Source organism: Asterias rubens, chromosome 19, assembly GCF_902459465.1.
Source record: "Asterias rubens chromosome 19, eAstRub1.3, whole genome shotgun sequence".
NCBI classification, from domain to species: domain Eukaryota; kingdom Metazoa; phylum Echinodermata; class Asteroidea; order Forcipulatida; family Asteriidae; genus Asterias; species Asterias rubens.
Window position 1 is genome coordinate 10,136,135 of NC_047080.1, and position 21,010 is coordinate 10,157,144.

The 21,010-nt window shown below is 37.7% G+C and overlaps 2 protein-coding genes across 2 annotated transcripts; one reads left to right on the forward strand and one right to left on the reverse strand.

Annotated features, from left to right (window-relative positions):
- The first annotated feature begins 1,242 nt into the window (after positions 1-1,242).
- LOC117303283 lies at positions 1,243-19,791 on the forward strand. Its single transcript, XM_033787444.1, has 5 exons — positions 1,243-1,460; positions 4,161-4,229; positions 16,483-16,619; positions 18,160-18,257; positions 19,080-19,791. The coding sequence occupies exons 2-5, from the start codon at positions 4,194-4,196 to the stop codon at positions 19,196-19,198; spliced, it is 390 nt and encodes a 129-aa protein (XP_033643335.1). The 5' UTR covers positions 1,243-1,460; positions 4,161-4,193; the 3' UTR covers positions 19,199-19,791.
- Positions 7,265-15,692, reverse strand: LOC117303282 (1-acyl-sn-glycerol-3-phosphate acyltransferase alpha-like). Its single transcript, XM_033787443.1, has 7 exons — positions 15,533-15,692; positions 11,067-11,306; positions 10,183-10,319; positions 9,638-9,813; positions 9,042-9,164; positions 8,501-8,573; positions 7,265-7,826 (listed from the first exon to the last, which is right to left on the reverse strand). The coding sequence occupies exons 2-7, from the start codon at positions 11,282-11,284 to the stop codon at positions 7,678-7,680; spliced, it is 876 nt and encodes a 291-aa protein (XP_033643334.1). The 5' UTR covers positions 11,285-11,306; positions 15,533-15,692; the 3' UTR covers positions 7,265-7,677.
- Positions 19,792-21,010: the final 1,219 nt, after the last annotated feature.

Consider the following 21,010-nt stretch of genomic DNA (forward strand, 5'->3'; position numbering starts at 1 on the left):
GACTACAAGTGTTCTTTGAGGCTCTGATAATTAAATTAAAAAAAATTACCATGGTAACTTGCAAAAAAAATAAAAATAAATAAAAAGTGAATAATTACTGGCTTTCAAATCTGATTTTTTCCCCTTTTTTTCCTTCTTCATATTTATAATAAAGCGTATAAATAAACAGTGATAATTGAATCAACAAGCTGATGTTTAAATTTTAATATTAATAATAATGTAACACAGAGATTTAGATGATTATTATGGCAAGACTCTGGATAACTACAAGAAGATGAAACGTGTTCCAAGCGGACTGGAGTATATAGAGAGTGACGACGACTGAAGAAAACACTTGAGACAATTGTCTGGGTCTGGTCTAGGTTTATTTTCAAGTTGACTTATAGCTGTACAATTGTTGCAGAGGTGCTGGACCTAGCTCGTAGGTTGGAGAGGCGAGCCTCTTGTCAAGAGAAAGTTGAAGGAGTAGTCAAGGCCCAGAGTGAAAGTTAAGCAGAGGTTATATAGGATTTTGGTGGTGGGGGAACTCTAATTTTAGAAATGATGTCACACAGAAATAATATAAGATTGATGACATCATTACCTAGACCATTGTGAGATGATGTAATGGTCAACAGGGGGGGGGGGGGTAAGGGTGGGTGGTCAGGAATGTGAGGGGGGGCTATTACTAGACATGGGCTGGCTGAGGATATGGGCCACCTGTTGAAGTGTAAACAACTATTTTGGGAATTGTACTCTAGAGATAAAATAGTGGGAATACATCCTTACAATAATATTGATATGATGGTTAAAAATTTAAAATCTCCAAAAATATTAACAAATGATATAAGGCAAATGGCTTCTTTAAGCCTCTGTATTTTTTTTCCAGAATGCTCAGCAAAATATTCAGTCACATGATTTGATCATCGTGAATTGTGAATCGAAATAGTGTTTGATGAAACTTTTTCGGTGGGCAAATATTTGTATATGGCCTCAACATTATGACATATTTGTGTACCTTGTAGAAATGCCTAAAACACCAAACTTTTAGCATTTACAAGTGCAAATACCCAGTGGAGCCTTACGTGTTTCTAAATTTTTGTCAAGGGAGAGGAGACTCTTTGCTTGACAAATAAAACCACACAATTTTTATCTAGGGACTGTTAACATCGTGCACAGAGAGGTAAAAGATTTGCCACGATTTTAGGGACACCTCGGAAACAGGACCTCCTACGATATTATTCTGGTCTACAAAGCAAACGAGATGCCCAACTCCCATAAAGCAAAAGTACCACCACCAGCCCGATCCGTCTCAACATTATGATAATCCCTCTGGCGCTCCATAGTAAGCTCGCTTGTCGTGCGTCTGAACGCTTTTGATCACAGATCACGCGGAAGCGTTGTATAGGCACCAGATCTATTCAGGTATACACAATCACACGTGCAAATATTACCACATCACATGAAAAGTCGAGTCAATTGTAAGTAAAACATTTGTTTTCTTCTAACGTTTGTATGGCAATCATTTTATTAGTTGTCATACTTTCACTTAGCTTAACATTTTATTTGTATTGCTGTTTGATGACAAACGAACAGGCCGAAATTGTCAAACACGTACAAATTCGCAAAGAGAATGGGTTCTCCCGGTGTTCCTGGCAGTGGCTGTGGCGGCCCGGCTGTATATAAACTATATATGCGCCTTGTATTGTAATTTGTAAACCATTGTCGCATGTATCACACAATTGGGTCTCAGAACTCATCACTGCAATCAAGTTAAACTAAGACTTCGAGGGTCCTACTTCTACTAGTACTAACTACTACACTACTAGCCCCACTTGTGTCAACTACGAACTAGTGTGGCCAAGGGATAGCTGAATCAGCTATCCAACACAAGTGAACTTACTTACTTGTTGAACTTACTTGAACTTACTTGAATCCACCGACGCCATCACACAACTGGGGAGGAGATGGTGGTTCTGGTTACTGGGGCAGACAGCTTAGATAAGCTTATGTAGAGCCCCCTGACGTTCTTTAGGAATTTATCCACATGGGGCTACTACACTACTAGAATCCTACTTAGCTCTGAACTCACTTTTAAATTGTGACGTCAACTCGCCGTCAACTCCTCAAATATACATTTAAAATCCTTAAAAGAAGCATAGAACTGTAAAGTATTAGGTAACAGAGAATCGCGTAAGTTTTAGGTTACATTTCGGAATAAAAATTGAGGGTTTTATTCTCGTGAAAAAATTATCTCGAAACAGCAAAACCGTCGGCCGCCATCTTGCTTTTTCACATTCAATGATTGGTACTATTTTTTTATCAACACACAGTCGTTTTTATAAATGAAATTTTACCAAAAACCATGAGAAATATGTAGTTTAGCCCAGACTTAACACTTCCGTGCCCCATGAGTTGACACTCAGCAAGTAGTAGGACTGGACTTTGATTCTAATTTGCTACGTTCTATACCCTTTATATTATAACATACTTACGACGGTACTTGGTTAGGCCAAAAAACCAAAAAATACCAGTTGATCGTCCGGATTTTTCAAAAAAGAGGAGGATGAAGACCTTACTATTTACTATTTACTATTTTTTTTCAAGATGGCCGCTAAGTATTTCAAACCAAACAGGCCACCAATTCTTCAGGTTGAATCAACCGCAAACTTATTTAAATACCTGTTAGTTGCATGAGGACCTGCGTTAACACTAACATTAACAGGGTCGGATAACGATTTTTTTTATTATTACAAAAATCGAAAAATATTTAATAGTAAAAAAAAGGATGCGGCCCCAAAAAAGTATGCGGGCGGGGACGATCAACTGGTATTTTGTTTTTGGGGGGCCTTATTCAATGGTTGATAGTAGGACCCAGTAGGCCTCTCACTCTCAATCTCATCATCAGTGTTATTACTTTTAACATAATTTAATTTCAGTATCATTATTTCAGATAATTCTTTGACTTTTTATCGAACCGTGTACAGTAAGGTACAGTTATAACGCAAAAGTAATTACTTGGATTGAGAGTGAAACATTAATAAATAGCATAAGATAAAGTTATTCAATTTGAGTTTGCTGCACAACTGATTTGAAGCATAATGTCCGTCTCAATTATTCATGTCATTTTGTAGGGATGCACAAATCATAACCCTTGATCCTCCTTGCAGTAGTTATATAACCATTGTATATAACAATATTATAGGGTCAACGTTCGTTAGACAGCGTTCTCCATTAAAGGAACACGTTGCCTTGGATCGGTTTAGTTGGTCTTTGAAAAGCCTCTGTGACTGTTCAGTGTTTGTTACAAAATGCATATTGTTAGAAAGATATTTTTTAAAAGTAGAATACAATGATCCACACAAATTTGCCTTGAGTTTGCATTGTTTTCCTTTTACTTTGTGAACTAACACCGTCGGCCATTTATGGTCCGAGTAAAAAAATTGACTCCCATAAATGGCGACCGTGGTAAGTTTTTAGTCGATGAGGTACAATGAAAACCACGCAATTTCGAGTGGATCATTATATTCTACTTTTTAAAATATCTTTCTTATCATATACATTTTGTAACAAACGGTTACAAACATTTTTCAAAGACCAACTCGTCCGATCCAAGGCAGCGTGTTCCTTTAACAGAGTTTCACTGGCCAAATGCCAGTTACTAAGGACTAGTTAACATTCGGTCCAAGCGGTCCTGTTGGCTAGTTCATTGCTTAAAAACATGACACATAAACCATTGCCGGTGTCCCAGGGAAATCTTTGCCGGAGATTCTTTCCCCCATCTGGGTGATTAACGTTGGCTAAAGGAGGATGTTTCAAAAGAGGGCGCTATTTGAAGTAGTTTGTACACAGTTCACCTTATGGGGGACTACGTCTCCGCTGGGACAGAATTTCTTGCCACACCGCCACTGGTTTGAACCAATGAGGTACTGAGGTACGACATAAAATGACTTGCTCAAAGAAAACCATATTAATAATAAATTTGGCAACGACTTTACGAGAGAACATACTTTGCTTGAACTGTGATGCATCTTTATACACAAGGTTTGTGTTTCCATTTTCAACACATTTCATGTTTACTGTTTAAAAAGGAAACATGAAATGTGTTGAAAAGGGAAATTAGACTTTGAGAAATATCATCAGACCATTAACTACTTGTTGTTGCGTTTCCTATTACTTAGCATTAACAAGACCACTTCGCCAAGACAGTAAAGATGGCAGGACCCTCTAACAAAGTCAACAAGCCAAGGGTAAGTCATTGTAGGAGCTACTTTGAAACAAAGGGGGGGGGAGTATTGTAGGAAACTTCTTGAAAGAAAAAGACAAGTGCTTCTTGATTATCAAGGCAACTGTGAATTATTTTTATTCAAACATTTACCATCTTTTACAGGTTACTGCGCAGCTGCACTAAGTCTTACACAACAGTGTAGAGCTGCCAACATTTGCATCTTGCAATCAGGGAGACTTTGTATTACAACAATCAGGGAGATTTTAAATAAAAAATAATAATATCGAAGTCTTATATATAGCACACGTATCAAACAAGGTACTCAAGGCGCCGAGTATACACAAACTGTCAGAAAGATATATTATTGCAGTGATGAATTTTGACACACAATTATTTAGCACCTTATAAGGGTTTACAATGTGCTACGGCGCATTCAGCAGCCACAGCCAGGAGCACAGGGGCGAACCCCTTCTCTTTGATAAGTGCACTAGGTTCTTTTACATGCGTTACACAACACATGGGACCAACGGCTTTACGTCCCGTCGGAAGGACGAAGGTATGGTTAAGTGTCTTGCTTTAGGAAACAAGTGCCAACTGCTTGGGATTCGAACCCACACCCTGCCGATCAGAAACACCAGAGTTTAAATTTGGTGATCTTAACCGCTCGGCCACGACACTTCTAAAGAGTTATATACATTCAACATAATAGGAGCAAAGTTTCCATAACCTGGGAGATTATTTCAAAAATGTGTTCATCGGAACATGGATAGATTGGTTTATTTTCAGAGAACATTCTGCAGAATCAAGGCGAGTTGGCAGCGCTGACATTGTATAAAACACTATGTGACCAACACTATGTGTTCAACAAATAGACTTGTTAAAGGAACACGTTGCCTTGGATCGGTCGAGTTGGTCTTTGAAAAGGGCCTTAGAAAGATGTTGTTAAAGTACAATACAATGATCTACACAAATTAGCCCGAAATTGCAAGGTTTTCCTTTTACCTCATCACACGGTCGGTCATTTATGGGAGTTAAATTTTTGACTCCCATGAATGGCTGACCATGTTATTCCGCAAAGTAAAAGGAAAAACCATGCAATTTTGAGGCAAATTTGTGTGGATCATTCTACTTTTAAACCATCTTTCTAACCATATGCATTTTATAACAAACGGTTACAAACGCTTTTTATAGACCAACTCGTCCGATCCAAGGCAATGTGTTCCTTTAATTGTTCTGTAATTAACAGAACGGTTTCAAACAATGATGGTACATCTAGGCCCTATCCAATGATAAGGGAACCAATTCCAGGGCATTGGACGAGTATGGATAATTATACATCATGAAATAAAACTTGGAAGCTTTCATTGTTTGCTAGTAACTGTCACTTTGGTTGTGAACACATATCCATATCACTGACTTTAAAGACACTGGACACTATTGGTTATTGTCAAAGACCAGTCTTCTCACTTGGCGTATCTCAACAATAATGCTGGTCATTGCTGTTAGCGATTAGGCCTGGCCCACAATACTACATCACAATTTCACAATCACATCACAAATTTTACAGTTAATGGTACACGTCAAATTTTTTCCAATTTCACAATTCTAAGCCATACTATTTGATGCTTTTTGCAATTATTTATATTCGGTGCTTACAAAAATATACAATTGTTTGTGTATGGCCAAGGTAGGACATCAATTTTCTTAAAACAATATGAATCCTCAATTCAGGAAATTATCAAATTTTGTTTGGTCAGAAAAATTAAATATACAAATTCTTAATCTTTAAGGATTCATAAAAACACATCAATTAAATAACCAATATCAAAAGTAAATTTCAAAACATAAAAGGAAAGTATCAAAGCGGAGTGATTGCAAGCATTAAAGCATTGCAAGTTGTAAAAAAAAAAAATCAGAATTAGGAAAAACTTTATCTCAAAAAAATATAATACAATTCAATGTAAAACAATCTATAATACAGGGCAAAATATTGTGGCATTTTGATGGCTTAATAAACCATTTGCAAGTTAGATTTGAATAATGTCTGGTATTACGATGCACCGCTTACATTTGAATTCCTCAGACTATCGAGACAGTTGCTACGCCACGTGATTAGGGGCAAGCTTTTGCGTAGTTACGTAAGAGACGGTGAACACCCATGCACAATTCTGAATGGATGTGTATGACACAATGGTACCAGGGTTTGCTCATCCTGGAGGTTGCTTTACAAAATCTTGCCCCTAATCACGTGGCGAAGCAACTGTCTAGATAGTCTGAGGAATTCAAATGTAAAGGGTGCATTGTAACTAAGCAAGTCATTGTACCAGACATTTTTCAAATTTAACTCGCAAATGGCTTATTATGTAAATATTATAAACAGCACACAATTGGCTATAAATAGAGATCATTATAAACAAGACTATCTTTGCAAAACAGTGAGAATTTACAAAATTACAGTTAACCAAAAAATGTAATCACAATCAGACTTAAAGGAACACGTTGCCTTGGATCGGTCGAGTTGGTCTTTGAAAAGCGTTTGTAACCGTTTGTTATAAAATTGATATGGTTAGAAAGATGTTGTAAAAGTAGGATACAATAATCTACACAAATAAGCCTCAAAATTGCGTGGTTTTCGTTTTACCTCATCGACTATCACGGTCGGCCATTTATGGGAGTCAAAATCTTGACTCCCATAAATGGCCGACCGTGTTAATTCGCGACGTAAAATGAAAACCGTGCAATTTTGAGTGATACTTGTGTGGATCATTATATTCTACTTTTAAAACATCTTTCCTACCATATACATTTCATAACAAACTGTTTCAAACGCTTTTTTATAGACCAACTCGTCCGATCCAGGGCAACGTGTTCCTTTAAAATCCAGAGCACATTCTGACTGTACAAGAACACATGGACGTTTGTCAGTTGTGACTATTCAGCATTTAATTTGGTGTTTAAAGTCGCTGGACACTATTGGTAATTGTCAAAGACCAGTCTTTCAGAATTTCAGAATTGTTATTGTTGTTGCCATGATTAGTAGTTTTAAAATAAAATTTGATTGTTATTTGTATTCAATTTAATTAAATACAAAAAAAACTTTTTTTAATTGCCTTGGTATAAAATAAATATGTTTGGTGTGTTACAATTCTAATCTACAGTGACTTTTAACATAAATTGTCATTTGTTCAAAACAATGGTGTGCTTTTCACTTTAAAAGTTTTATAATTTTTTGCGAGAAAATACTTGTTGTCGTCAAGGTGTAAAAATTAATGTTTATGTGTGAACTTGGTTAATGGTATACGTACCCCAATTATTCTTTTGGAGACATTGGAAAATAAAATGTACAAAATAAATGTACTTGCGGTAGCCGCTATCAGAACAAAGAACAAAATGCTAATTGTCATTAAACACAAAGCACATTTATAACTCTTGCACAAGAAGACACTGCTAGGCTGTTTTACAAATAAAATTTATTTCGGACACTTTGTCTGTTTGAGATCTGACATCTCGATGAATGTGTCAATCATCGTATTGCGTACCTTCTCAGTGAATTCAGGAACATCGTCTAATGTCATATCAGTTGTGGGTATCGGTTTGAGGACGTTCATCGTATATTCCCCTGAAGAAGGAAAATAAAAAAATATTGCAACTTTAAGTTTTAGAACCCTATCAGTCAGTTCATGTAGTATAAGTAGGAAACAATAGACCCTTCTCATGAAATATGCTAATTGCATTCACGCATGCGTACAAACCCTACTGGTCGGCAAACGCCATAGAGTTGTGCACTAAGCAGATGCACAATCGCGTCTGCGTCACGCAGTGCACACTACTATGAATGTTTGTTATCTGTTTAGTGACATTATATCCCTGCTCACTATAAATGAAGTGGTTTACATTTAAATTCTTAATGTGCTCACGTTTTTGTTTTTAAAATCACCTTTCTTAATTACTTGTTATATCTTTTTAGTGTACACAGTGTCCTTAATTGCACTGGACACGTTTGGTAATTGTCAATGACTAGTATTCTCACTTGGTGTATCACAACATACGCTTGAAACACCCTTGTTGTACAAAATACAGTGTGCTTTCAGATAGGAGTAAAAGGCTTCTGGCCAAAAGTCTTTTACTATTTTAGTGGGAGTCGTTAACAGCTCTCGGTTGCTCGTTACCAAGTAAGGTTTTATGCAATGTATATTTTGAGTTGTTACCAACGTGTACAGTGCCTTTAATAGTGTAGCAGTTGTAATATTGAAAGGCTATGGCACTGTCTAAATAAAATAGCTAAATATTTACCGGATGTGAAGCGATTATGCCTTACACTGAAGAAAGACTCTTGGCTGGAAAATACCACCGGCACAACTGGGACCTGATGACAAAATTTACAAAAAAGTGTCCTTTATATAAGAAAGTGTTCATATTCCACTAACCTTTTTTATTTCTCATCACAAAAAATAAGAAATAAAATACATATTGTTGAATTCCAATGGCTTTAAGTAAAGCAGAGACAAAGTTTACTTTCGGGGAACCAATCTTGAAGCTTATCTTTAAGAAGTTTAACTTGCATAGAATTTTTGGAAAATTGTTTGATAAGAAGCTCCCGAGCTTGTGGTACTTGAAGTGTTGTTTGTCAGATGAAGAATCTTTTACATTTTACGTCTGGCCTTGAAATAACCCAGTGCACCCTCAGCAATTGCGATTGAGCCTGTGCTTTTGCTGTGGTGCCCCGTGCAATGTTCCTGTGCTCTTCATTTCCTCACAGAGGTGCCCCTTTAACAAAGGGAATTTTATGTGTGGCCCTTTAAGAGCCAAGTTCAAGGCCTGTTACATGACTCACCTGTGCGTGTACTGCAAGGTTAAAGGCGCCTTTCTTGAACGGAAGCAAGTATCCATGTTTCTCCGAGACTGGTTCAGTTTTGCAAAGTTTTCTTGTGCCCTCGGGAAACACCCAAACTTTTGCCTGTGAATCGAGACGAAATTGTACATTTAAGTATGTAATAAGAAATGAAGTATACATGTATAATGTATGTTTTGATTTAGTGAATAGTCTTGGCCCAAGTTGTTTAGTCTTGGCCCAATATGTTTACTGGTTTTTAGTCTTGGCCAAGTTTGCCTTGGCCAAATATGTTTAGTCTTGGCCCAAGACGGTTAGTCTTGGCCCAAAATGTTTAGTTTTGGCCCAAGATGTTTAGCCTTGGCCCAATATGTTATTCTTGGCCCAATACCGAAGTTAGTCTTTGCACAATACATTTATTCTTGGCCCGAGACGATTAGTCTTGGGACAATAATTATGTTTATTCTTGGCCCATGACGTAAGTCAAGTTGGTTAAATCATGCTGTTAAAGAGGGTGCGTTATGACGATTTACAACTGGTACGTTATCCAGTATTGATCACTGACTCCTAGGGAGAAAACTAGTCTTTGTTGGACTTACATTTTGGTCTTTGATAGTCTTGACAGTTTTCTCCAAGACTTCCTTAGCCTTATCTCTGTTGGTACGATTGACGAAGATGACGCCGCAGAGAATGGCCGCTATGCCCATCGGTCCTGCGTACTTCACCGAATTCTTCATCATGATAGTACATCGCTTTGGCCAGAACTCCATCATTGCTAGAGACATCAACACACACAATTCTGACTGTAAAGAAGTCTCAACCCAAGTGGATTACTGAAACATTGTTGGGTCGCAATTGACCCGGATCATGGAACCTGACAAGTTTTTGGGTCAGAACCCGGTGGGTGAGAGAATTAAATGTCTGGCCACAGCCCCTTTAAGTAAATACGTTTGGTTCTGAAGAACCTGCAGGTTTACTTAATATTTCAAGCAGTATGCTTCTTTTTTAAGTCAGGAGAATATTTTTGAGGAAATATAATCGGCTGTTGCGAATGGCTTAACAACAAAAATTATCTTTGGTATATATAGATGCAAAAAATTATAGTTAATGCATTAATTATAGTAAGACAACGCATGATGCTTACCAATATGATCTATGGTGCTCTGATGGTTACACACTATAATATATGGCGTATCCGAGACCAGATGCTCCAGTCCTTCAGCGCTTACTTTGATCCCAAATAAATGCTTGACTGTAAGGCGTGTGAAAAAGGCTGGCCACCTGAAAAAAAATAAGGCAACCAAGGTCACGTTGGCGTAGTAGTGGTGTCATGCCTTGCCTTCCATCCATTGCTTCCATCTCTGGGACCCTGGTTCGAAACCCACTTTGGGCACTATGTGGATTGGGTTTTCAGTCCCCACACCTGATTGCATGGGTTTTCCCCTTGACTAATTCTCTGGAGTTTTCCTCCCACATCTAAACCTGATACTTCTTTGTTGTCTCCTCCTTCGTCCAGTTGCTGAACAGGCTTGTGACAAGAATTATGTAGATGCAAATGTAAAGGTTCAACCAAAAGTGTGTTTTGTCCGTGCTACATTTATGTTGTATATATTATTAGCAAGGCTTTAGTTTGTTCATACTTGGGGCCCAATTTTATAGAGCTGGTCAAGCAGAACATATTGCTTAAAGGCAGTGGACACTATTGGTAATTACTCAAAATAATTATTAGCATAATTAAGCATGTTAAGCAGAAAATACTGAATGACAAATTTCTTTGCTTAGCAAACATTGAGTGGGGCAGCAGTCAAAACAATTTAAACTTAAAGTAATTTTGGCTGGTAACCTATTTCTGTTATTAAAGCAACACTTTTCTGTGCTACGAAAGTTTTTTGTGCTTATCAGCTTTATGAAATTAGGCCCTGAGCCTTAGGCAAAAGGGAGGGAGAGTAAATGGGAAGAGGGTAAACATAAACACAGTAGGCCCAGTTTGGAATGTCATTAACATTTTCTATCAAAACTTTTACTTACTTGACATTATCTGCATCCCCAGGTTTCAGTAGAATAAATGGAATGGATATAAAGCCAATGGCAGGGTAGCACAAGTTGTACAAATAGTACTTGGTCCAAAAGCGTAATGTCCGACTGGTCAGCAGCAGTATCAGGTAGAGAAGAGTACCAGCTATCAGAATGGTGTTCACAAAATCCCTGGGAGATGATGGGGTTATCTCTTCAATATCGGACTCCATTGTTGTTTGCGAGCAGACGATACTGTAAGATCAAGAAGGCGGGAAAATACATTGTTACTGCACTACACTTGTTTTACTGAACATGGTTCCACTAGGGCCAGCAGTGACCCAGGAAGGCCAGTATAGTGACCCAGGAGGGCCAGTATAGTGACCTCGGAATGGGTCTAGCCGTTACGACCTAATCTGGGTCAATCTGACTCGAAAGTGTGTATTTGGTCCAGTATTTGTTACACAATAATCGTGAGGAGAAAAAGATCTACACCCGTACATACCTAAAACGGCAATTTTAATGAAGTGTAAGATTCGTGTTGTTGATACCGTAGACGGAGAGAATAAAAATAATGTTGTATTTTTATAATTTATTCACTTTCAAATTATAACGTCAGCAACATCACGAAGTGCCAAAAACATGAACGGTCGGAAAACTCGGTTTAACTTTTGGGTGGATTCGATTTAGTTGACCATCTAACATCTAACGAAGTTATATGTCTCAAGCTCATCCAGTTTCTTAGTTATGCTTAGCTGATTAAAGGCAAGCACCCAATGAACACGGAATAATTATACGTTTCCAAAAAGAGCATCAAACTCATTGTACTTTCTTTGTGTGTTAATGCTATACCTCCATGATTATACAGGTGGCACCGTGCTAATTGTCAGTGTCCGGCTTTTGTGTTTTCGAGAGACGCTTAAAACTTTAACCTGCAATTTATAAAGAAGGGCAACAACAACGAACCCATGAACCTGGTGTTACGTAACCGGTCACCGACGCGCCGTCAGTGCTCCAACTTTTGCGTTTTTGCCAACAAGTTTACATACAACGCCTGCACACAGTCCATGTCTATACATGTACTGTTTTCACGAAGCCTTTAAAGATGCTATGTCAGATTTCTGGCCGAGTTGACCCCAAAATTTTGATTTACCATTCAGTCAAAAAAAATTCAATAGGTATTTTGATGGGGGGTCGAGAAAGTTACAAGCTTTTATTTGAGCCATTGCCTGAAAAAGTCTGCCCATTATTAGTAGCAGTGAAATAAAGTGCTCAAAATTAGTTTTTGTCGGATCCCGACAATATATCGCGTGACCAATTCTTATGTGTTTTATAAGAAACGTTTTAACTTTTTATCATGGTTCCTGACCATTAAAAGTAAAAGTTAAACTTTTTTCGTTAGAGCGGGTGATACTCTTTGAAATACCATTCAGTCAAAAAAAAATCAATTTTGTAATGTTGGTGCCAAAAATCTGACATAGCATCTTTAAGTTGTGTTATCATGTAGCAAAGGAAATGTTGTTCAACAACTTTGCATTCCTTTTGAAAGGAATTTCCGGTGAGAACGTAAAGTGGCGCCATGTCGCACAGGGCACTTTTTAAAGGTGCAAGGGACACCTGGGCAGCTTAGCGGTGTGACTCGCTATCCCCAAGAAAATAATGAGAAACTGAAATGTGAAGAAATTGTCTTCCTAAAAATAATAATTGCTTAGAGCTGGTTCGAATACATATTAATTGCCTCATGTAACTTGTCCGTTATCGCCGCGGGGCTTCTGATTTCCTTTGTAAACGGGTGTCATATAAAAAAACTCCGAGTCCCAAATGCAGTGGGGCCTGCTGGTTGACCCAGAAAGTGGTTTAACAATGAAATTTTTATCTCCGACTCTGGGTCATATTGATACTGATTTCGGGTTACAATATTTTATTGTGTATATCAAAATTGCCACTGTCGTAGTGCTTTTCAATGGGGAATTGTTTCTCCTAAATCGATTAAAAAAACGGAATCCTTAAAAAATAAAAACAATAGGCTATTTTTTGAAGAAGGCAATTTTGGTGAACAGGAAACAAAATGATTCTGGGCCACAGAGACAATCGGTCACTAGGCCACTTAGACCCAGATTTCGGGTTAATTCTGACCCATGCTTTTTAAAAAGTTTTAGTAAACCTTTGATTTGTTAAATTTATTTGCACTGTAAATAATATATGTATACACCAGAGTTCGTGTGCCTTCCAAGGTATAATGGGCGTCTACACGTTTAAAGGCAGTGGACACTATTGGTAATTGTCAACGACTAGTCTTTTCACTTGCTTTATCTCAACAAATGCATAAAATAACAAACCTGTGAAAATTTCAGCTCAATCGGTCATCGAAGTTGCGAGATAATAATGAAAGAAAAAACAACCTTGTCACACGAAGTAAGTGTGCTTTCAGATGCTTGATTTCGAGACCTCAAGTTCTAAATCTGAGGTCTCGAAATCAAATTCGTGGAAAATTACTTCTTTCTCGAAAACTACGTTACTTCAGAGGGAGCCGTTTCTTACAATATTTTATATTACCAACCTCTCCCCAGTACTGGTTACCAAGTAAGTTTTCATGCTAAAACTTATTTTACTAACTACCAATAGTGTCCACTGCCTTTAATGCACTTCGGATCAACCCTGATTTATTACGTTTGATAGTATATCATAAATAAGGTGTTTTATATTATATAGATCGAGTTGAAAGTTAATAAATTACTTTATGTTTATTTTGAGAGGTGTTGTATTCCATTATGGATAATGAAATATTTGAGATTTTTTTTTTAAATTGCAGCAACGTGGACGTCAACCCGTTCTATACAAACAAGCCAATATGCCACTTTGTAAATGCTCAGCAGGTTTTTTTAAAATTGTTATTATAAAGTTTGTAAACCTTGGATTTGTTAAATTTATTTGGACTGTAAACAACGTGTGTGATATGCACGCCTTCAAATCATGCAACCCTGATTTGTTACGTTGACAGCATATCGATGAGGTGTTTTTTGGGGAAACTATGTATAGATTGAGTTGAAAAATAATAAATTATATTATGTTTAATTTGACAGGGAGGACGGTGTTATATTCCATATGGATTAAAGAGGGAATTGCATTTTCCCCATAGCAGCACCGTGGACGTTATTAACCCGTTGTGTATAATAACAAAGACCGACTTATGAAAACTGCTGGCCGTTTCAAGTATTACAGCATCGAATGTAAAATTGAAAACAGAAACATCGTAAATAAGAATGAACCATGGCCTTTGCAGCTAGAAGGAACAAAGCAATACTACATTAGGTGTGCCGAAGCTGTTCCTTGTTGTTTTGCTTCGGTTTTCCTTTTACTTTGCGAACTAACACAGTCGGCCATTTTTGACTCCACAAAATGGCGTGCCGTGTTAATTCACGACGTAAAAGGAAAACCGTGCATTTTCGCGGCATTTGTTTGGATCATTATATTCTACTTTTAAAACATCCTTACCATAATGCGTTTCATACAAACGGTATTCAAACGCTTTTCATCAACCAATGCATCTCGACGATCCAAGGCAACGTGTCATGCCTCGAAACCTAAACCTGTTCTTCATTCTGATACTCTTTGCATCAATATGGAGGAACAAAGTAATACAAAACAGAAAGGAAGAAAAGGGGTTGGGGTGAAAAGGTGACCGATCTTTTCTTTAAACACAAACACAAGAAATGCAGCTAATTGGGGAAGCATGCATAGATCAAGGGAAGGGGACTATTTCCTATATGATTTGCCGGAGTATGCACTAATGTTCCGGCCTATCTTATCAATGCAACCATCTTTTATTTCGTAAACATAAGTAGGTCTCTAGCCGACCTTGTTGGGCTGTTGTGGCTCTCTTTAGTCATGTGCCTATATGACAAGACCGATGCTAAAGGGCACTGGAAACTGTTGGTTATGACTCAAAATAATTGTTAGCATAAAAACTTATTTGGTATACCAAGTTAAAACGAGCAATGGCGAGCTGTTGATAGTATTTTTTTCAATTAATTTTGTGACGGTTATTGCAACATGGGCATCTTTTGTGATGGATATACCAGCGCATTATATTCATGTTATTTATTGTGACTAAAACATTTGAATGTGCGAAACGGCTCCCTCTGAAGTAACATAATTTTTGAGTAAGAGGTAATTTGTCATTCCCCACACTATTAAAATACTTCAGGCCTGACGCCTTAACAGTTTAAAATTAAAAATAATAGTCCGGCCCTTGAAAAATACAGACCATAACGCCCCTCACGACTAGTGTTAACTAGTGACACACGACATGTCAATGCCCGGCTAGACTGTTGTATTAAAAACCATAACAAACATTGTTACATAATACCAATCAGCGAATAGCCTCTCTTTGACAACCGAAAACATACAAGGTGAACCAGAAAACCATGGACGTGTCTGAGCAGCACTGAATTGAAAATAAGAAAATATTAATAAAATACCTTGATATTTCTACGAGGGTTGAGCTATCCCAGCTTGTTCGAATCTCTCTGAAACACGAGCCACGACTATCGTTTTAGAATCTTGTCTGGGTCTGGCCTCAAAGATACATAGTTGGTCTGGCAAATTGCCGTCCGTTGCACGGATTGTTTATTATCACAATCCGCCATGTAGGCATGATGTGTCAGTACAGCGCTAGCCTTAGACTTGATTTCAAGGCTGAGATCGCAGTTATTCCTCTGCATCAGCCACGAAAAAACGCCCGCACAGATTAGCTATCACGCACTCGTAGGCTAAGGAGGTTAATCTAACAAGAGGGCGCTATTTCAGCCAAATAGCGGGGCAGACTAAAAGCCACGATCGCAGACTTGGAACCAATTCTACGCTAGTCTCCGTACACAACTCGGGATGTGATTATAAATGACGATGCATCATGCATACAGTGGTGTGATGAGACTACAAAGGCCGTGACCTCGGATCACCCGATCGTCTATGCGTTGTCGATCGATATGGAGCGCGGAAAGGTCAACAAACAATGTGTGTTCCTCCTCCCATTTTGATTGTAAAAATGCTGGCAAACAGTCAAAAAGAAATCTTTGAAGGACTTTAATATTACACAAGGAATTATTAATGATCTTAGTGTAAACTTACAGGCACTTGACACGTTTGGTAATTGCCAAAGACCAGTATTCTCACGTGTGTATCTAGACAAAATCATGCATAAAACAGCAAATCTGTGAACATTTGGGCTTAACTGGTCATTGAAGTTGCAAGAGAATAATGAAAAAAAAACCACACCCTTTTAGCTCCCTATTGCTCGTTCAAGTACGTTTGTATGCTAAAATTAATTTGAGTAATTATCAATAGTGTCTAGTGCCATTAACCCACGAGTACAATAGTAACGACTGTAGACATTTTAATTAATTATTTCTTATCTCCTTTTCTTTCCCAGCCAAGTTTTAGAGCCGTGCAGAAACAGAAAAGAGAAGAACAAAAACTCAACCCATCCGTAGCCAAAAAGAGGAAAGGATCTTTCTCTGGCGGCATGTCAAAACACAGACGAGCAAAAGGCATCGTGAAGAAAAGAAAGTATGCATGAAATCACTGATCAATAACTAAACCATTTATTGGATTTGGATACTTTTTGTAACACAAAACACAATTTCCACAGATTTACATTAAACTTACACCGGTAAGATAACGATAGTAGAAAGCGTACCTCAAAATATTAGTTGTTGAGGTGATGTAGTTTTTGAGAAATGAGTAAAACAATGTCATGAAAATACGTTTTTACATGCTAAAATAATTTTCGTCTCATGATCAGTGAGACGAAAATCATTTTCATGGCATTGTTTTAATAATTTCTCAAAAACTACAGCACCTCCGCGAGTACGATTTCAGGGAAGCTTTCTACATATCATTATCTTCAAACTGAGTAAGTTTAGTGTAAATCTGTGTTTTTTGTCCTACAAAAAGTACATACCCTTTAATGCCAATCTCCACGCACAGGACCCTGGGCAAGTTATACAGACCATAGTCCTTGACTACATGCTTGGTTTCTTAATAGAAATTCACCAGTTTATAATCAATATTGTAAATGAATCAATAAACTGTCAATAGAAAGCAAATCACATGATAAAGCTGGACTCTTTCCAGGAAGTATCTATAGGTTACCAAAGTGTTTCATTTCGCCATCTTTATTGGAAGTGACAGGCAGGGTATATTTTTCTAACTGTCAATGACCTGGGCCCAATTTCATAGAGCTGCTTAGCATTCAAATTTGCTTAGCATGAAATTTCTTCCTTGATAAAAACAGGGTTACCAACCAAATTTCCAAGTGATTTTCAGGATGAGCCAACAACAGCTGAGTACCAGTAACAAGCAATATGCAACAAATGGAAATTTGGTTGGTAATCCTGTTTTTATCAAGGAAGAAATTTCATGCTAAGCAAATTTGTGTGCTTAACAGCTCTATGAAATTGGGCCCAGGGGTCCATTTCACAAAGGTAGTCCTACCCTAGGACTGGTTCCAGTACTCTTTTAGGAGTTATAACAAACTTAAGTCTAGTCCTAAACTAGGACGATTTACTCGAGTTACTCGTCCTAACTAGAGCAAGACTGGTATTACATGTAACTCTTTGTGAAATCCATCTAAGTATCCATATACATAAAATAATAAACATCTGATTTGGGCTCGTTGTTCATCGAAGTGGCAAGACACGAATGGAAGTAGACTAAAACACCCTTGTTGCGTGGAATTGTGTTATTTCAGATGCCTGTGAAAGGTTTCATCAAACGTTTGGGTGAAAAAAATACAACTTTCTCTAAAATTCACTACTTCAAAGAGGTTTTAATTTTGTTTTTAGAATATCAACAGCTCTCATGTGCTCTGTAAAAACAAGTAATATTATGGCCATAAACTTGTGACGTAAAATTCAAATGTACACACTGAATTTAACAAAAGTTATTTACCAAAAGACCAAAGGGTATTCACTAAAATACCAAAATCTTGTCGATTCTTAAATTATTTTATTAAACAAATAAAACAAAATCTAAATCTATGAAAAGTTCCGATCATTTAAACACTTTTTGCAAAGTTTTTATCATTTTGTTGGGTCATTATTTAAAGGGTGAACGTCAGCACGAATTCAACACCTTCGGGAAAGAAACTCCGTAAGCTGCTCAAGGCAAGACTACGAGGTGAACGGGAAGCTAATGAAATGCAAGGTATGTTAAAGCTGGTTTATTCTCCGGAATTCCAAACAATCTACTCCGCGGTAGTAGAATATAAAACAGGACAAGCTTTTAAAAGTATCGTGTTGAAATTTCATTTCAAATAGTGGTCGCATTTGAGATGTCCCGATGGATCCGGAGCGAATAATTGTCCATGCAGGAAAATAATTCGTAATAGGGAGGCACAATCTAAGAAAAGGTACTGACAGTAAACTGGGTCATACAATCGGATATCTTTTTACGAAGTGAAATGTTTTTGCTGTTGAATTCTAACAAAGGTTTTATTGCCATCTTGATCTGTAACGCAAAACAATATTTCGTTTTCATTGACCTTCTGATCAACCTTAAAGGAACGTTACAAAATTGGCAAGAAGAAAATACAAATCGTGAAGATCACAGATTTACATAAAACTTACACTGTCTATTGATGATGATAGTTGAAAACATCCCTTGAAATATTTCTGTCTGAAATGTCATATTTGATGAGAAATAAATAATCTAACTTCGCGTTTGGAGTTTATCGCTCAGTGAGCGTTTTATTCATTATTATTTTGGCATCGATGCAATGCAAAATTTGTAATCGGTTTTTCACTTGTCTCTCGTGACCCTGATGGCCAACCAATCTCAAACTTCAAAAGGTTTGTCAATTTATGTATTATGGTGGATTACATAAAGTGCTTACACTGCAAGCAACTGTTTTGTTAGCAAAAACCAATTCTGTAATGTTCGGTTGGTTGGCCTCTCTAGATTGTGTTTTGTACAATTTTTGTAACATATTTTTTGTATCGGAATCAATGGTTTTGTTTTCCCGTACAGTTGCAATAATATCGCAAGGGAACCAGCGACAGAAGAACAGCCGATCAAGGAAAGCCAAAACACCAGTAGACACTGATGGAGGCGGTGAAGACGTAGAAATGAAAGAAATCTTATCTTAAACTAAAGTGACCTTCAGTTGATGAAACATTGTGTGTCGATTGAACGAACTAAATCCCGGTTGATAATTCCTGCCATTGCAAAAAAGCGATACGAATTTTGACGTCACATCTTTGTTTTCTTGAGGCGAATGATTCGCAGGTTGAAATGGTGGGCAACTCTTCTGAAGTAGGCCCTATTTGTTGCCAATTGTGGCGTCAACATTCGGATCGCATTTGGGCTTGACGACCAGATTTTATTTTTAACATCCCATATAATATTTGCATCTCATGTGAGTCCGTATTCAATTTGGCGATTCGGCTAAGGCCGTGTCCGAATTGGCGACTTCGGCTACAGCTACGGCTAGGGCGCGCGTGTCTGCTATTCTTCAACACTGACAGACGCGCTGATCTAACCGTAGCTGTAGTCAAAGTCGCCCATTCGGACACGGCCTTAGACTGGTGTGGATCAGACGTCTTATAACTCAACGGGTGATGACGGGCGTTCCCGGGCAGCGTTCCTGCCAGCTGTAGCCGTAGCTGTCGGCGGCTTGACTCCTAAGACGACTCGCAGAGAACTTCTGATGAGGGATTTTTTATCAACGAATCATGGAGTACAATCATGAATCTCATCATTTTCAGTTGGCTTCAGATGACGCAGTTTGGTTTTGAGGCATTATCCACTTACGAAATTTATTACGACTGAGATGAGTAAGGCACATATTATATTTAAAGAAAAATGTAATTCAGTTAAAGGCAGTGGACACTATGGGTAATTACTCAAAATAATTATCATCATAAAACCTTTCTTTATACCAGTAATGGGGAGAGGTTGATAGTATAAAACATTGTGAGAAACGGCTCCCTCTGAAGTGACTTAGTTTTCGAGAAATCAGTAATTTTCCACGAATTTGATTTCGAGACCTCAAGTTTCGAAATCAAGCATCAGAAAGCACACAAATTTGTGTGACGGAGGGTGTTTTTTCTTTCATTATTATATCGCAACTTCGCCGACCGATTGAGCTCAAATTTTCACAGGTTTGTTACTTTATGCATATGTTGAGATACACCAAGTGAGAAGACTGATCTTTGACAGTTACCAATAGTGTCCACTGTCTTTAAATTTCCGGTCCACAATAATAACAAAGATGGGTTTGTAAAAGAAGAAACTGTAAACTGTAATGTATGATATTAGAGTAATAAATAAAGTTGTTGAAACATGTTTTGGAGAGAATAGCCTCGTGTATTGTATTGTAATTAGTTGCAGTTCGTAATCATTGTGTTCTAATTACTTACTTTTTATGAAAAATATTGAGAGTTCATAATAAATGTAAAACGAGGTTGATTTTTCTGGGGCCAGGGGCCAATGGTTAATGGTGCGGCTAGGCAGGGAGGGGAGGTCCGACATTTCATTTTGCACGCACACGTGGTTTTTTAAATTTTGATTTTTCGTTCGAAATGTGACGGGTGTTGCCGTCCCCGCGATCGATACATTTAGCTCTACGGTCCTCGCTCTATGATAATACTGACCACTTTTGGCTGTGGGTTTGGGCGGGGGCAGAGCGTACGGATGTGTTCAATCATTCAATTATTGTTAACCCTCAAAATCTTTTGAATAATCATGGCATTTTGGGGATCATGCCAGCTTATAGATTAATTCACGTGTAAATGGTATGACAAGTTACCACATTGTTAAGTTCTAAAACTTTGACGAGACTTCACTAATTTGGGGTCCTATTTGACTTGGAAACTGGGGAAGTGCTTCATGAACAAGTGCAGCAATCGGTGAACACAAACAAAAATTTGTGTCTGTGTTTTTTTTTTTTTTTTAGCAAA

Bases quoted from the DNA above. Each gene is read 5' to 3' on its own strand.
- LOC117303283 (XM_033787444.1), top strand. From the start codon at position 4,194: ATGGCAGGACCCTCTAACAAAGTCAACAAGCCAAGG. The intron at 4,230-16,482 runs GTAAGTCATTGT...TTTCTTTCCCAG, and splicing joins ACAAAGTCAACAAGCCAAGG to CCAAGTTTTAGAGCCGTGCA. The intron at 18,258-19,079 runs GTATGTTAAAGC...TTTCCCGTACAG, and splicing joins GGAAGCTAATGAAATGCAAG to TTGCAATAATATCGCAAGGG.
- LOC117303282 (XM_033787443.1), bottom strand. From the start codon at position 11,284: ATGGAGTCCGATATTGAAGAGATAACCCCATCATCTCCCAGGGATTTT. The intron at 10,320-11,066 runs GTAAGTAAAAGT...ATTTTTTTTCAG, and splicing joins GGGGATGCAGATAATGTCAA to GTGGCCAGCCTTTTTCACAC. The intron at 9,814-10,182 runs GTAAGCATCATG...TGATGTCTCTAG, and splicing joins GAGCACCATAGATCATATTG to CAATGATGGAGTTCTGGCCA.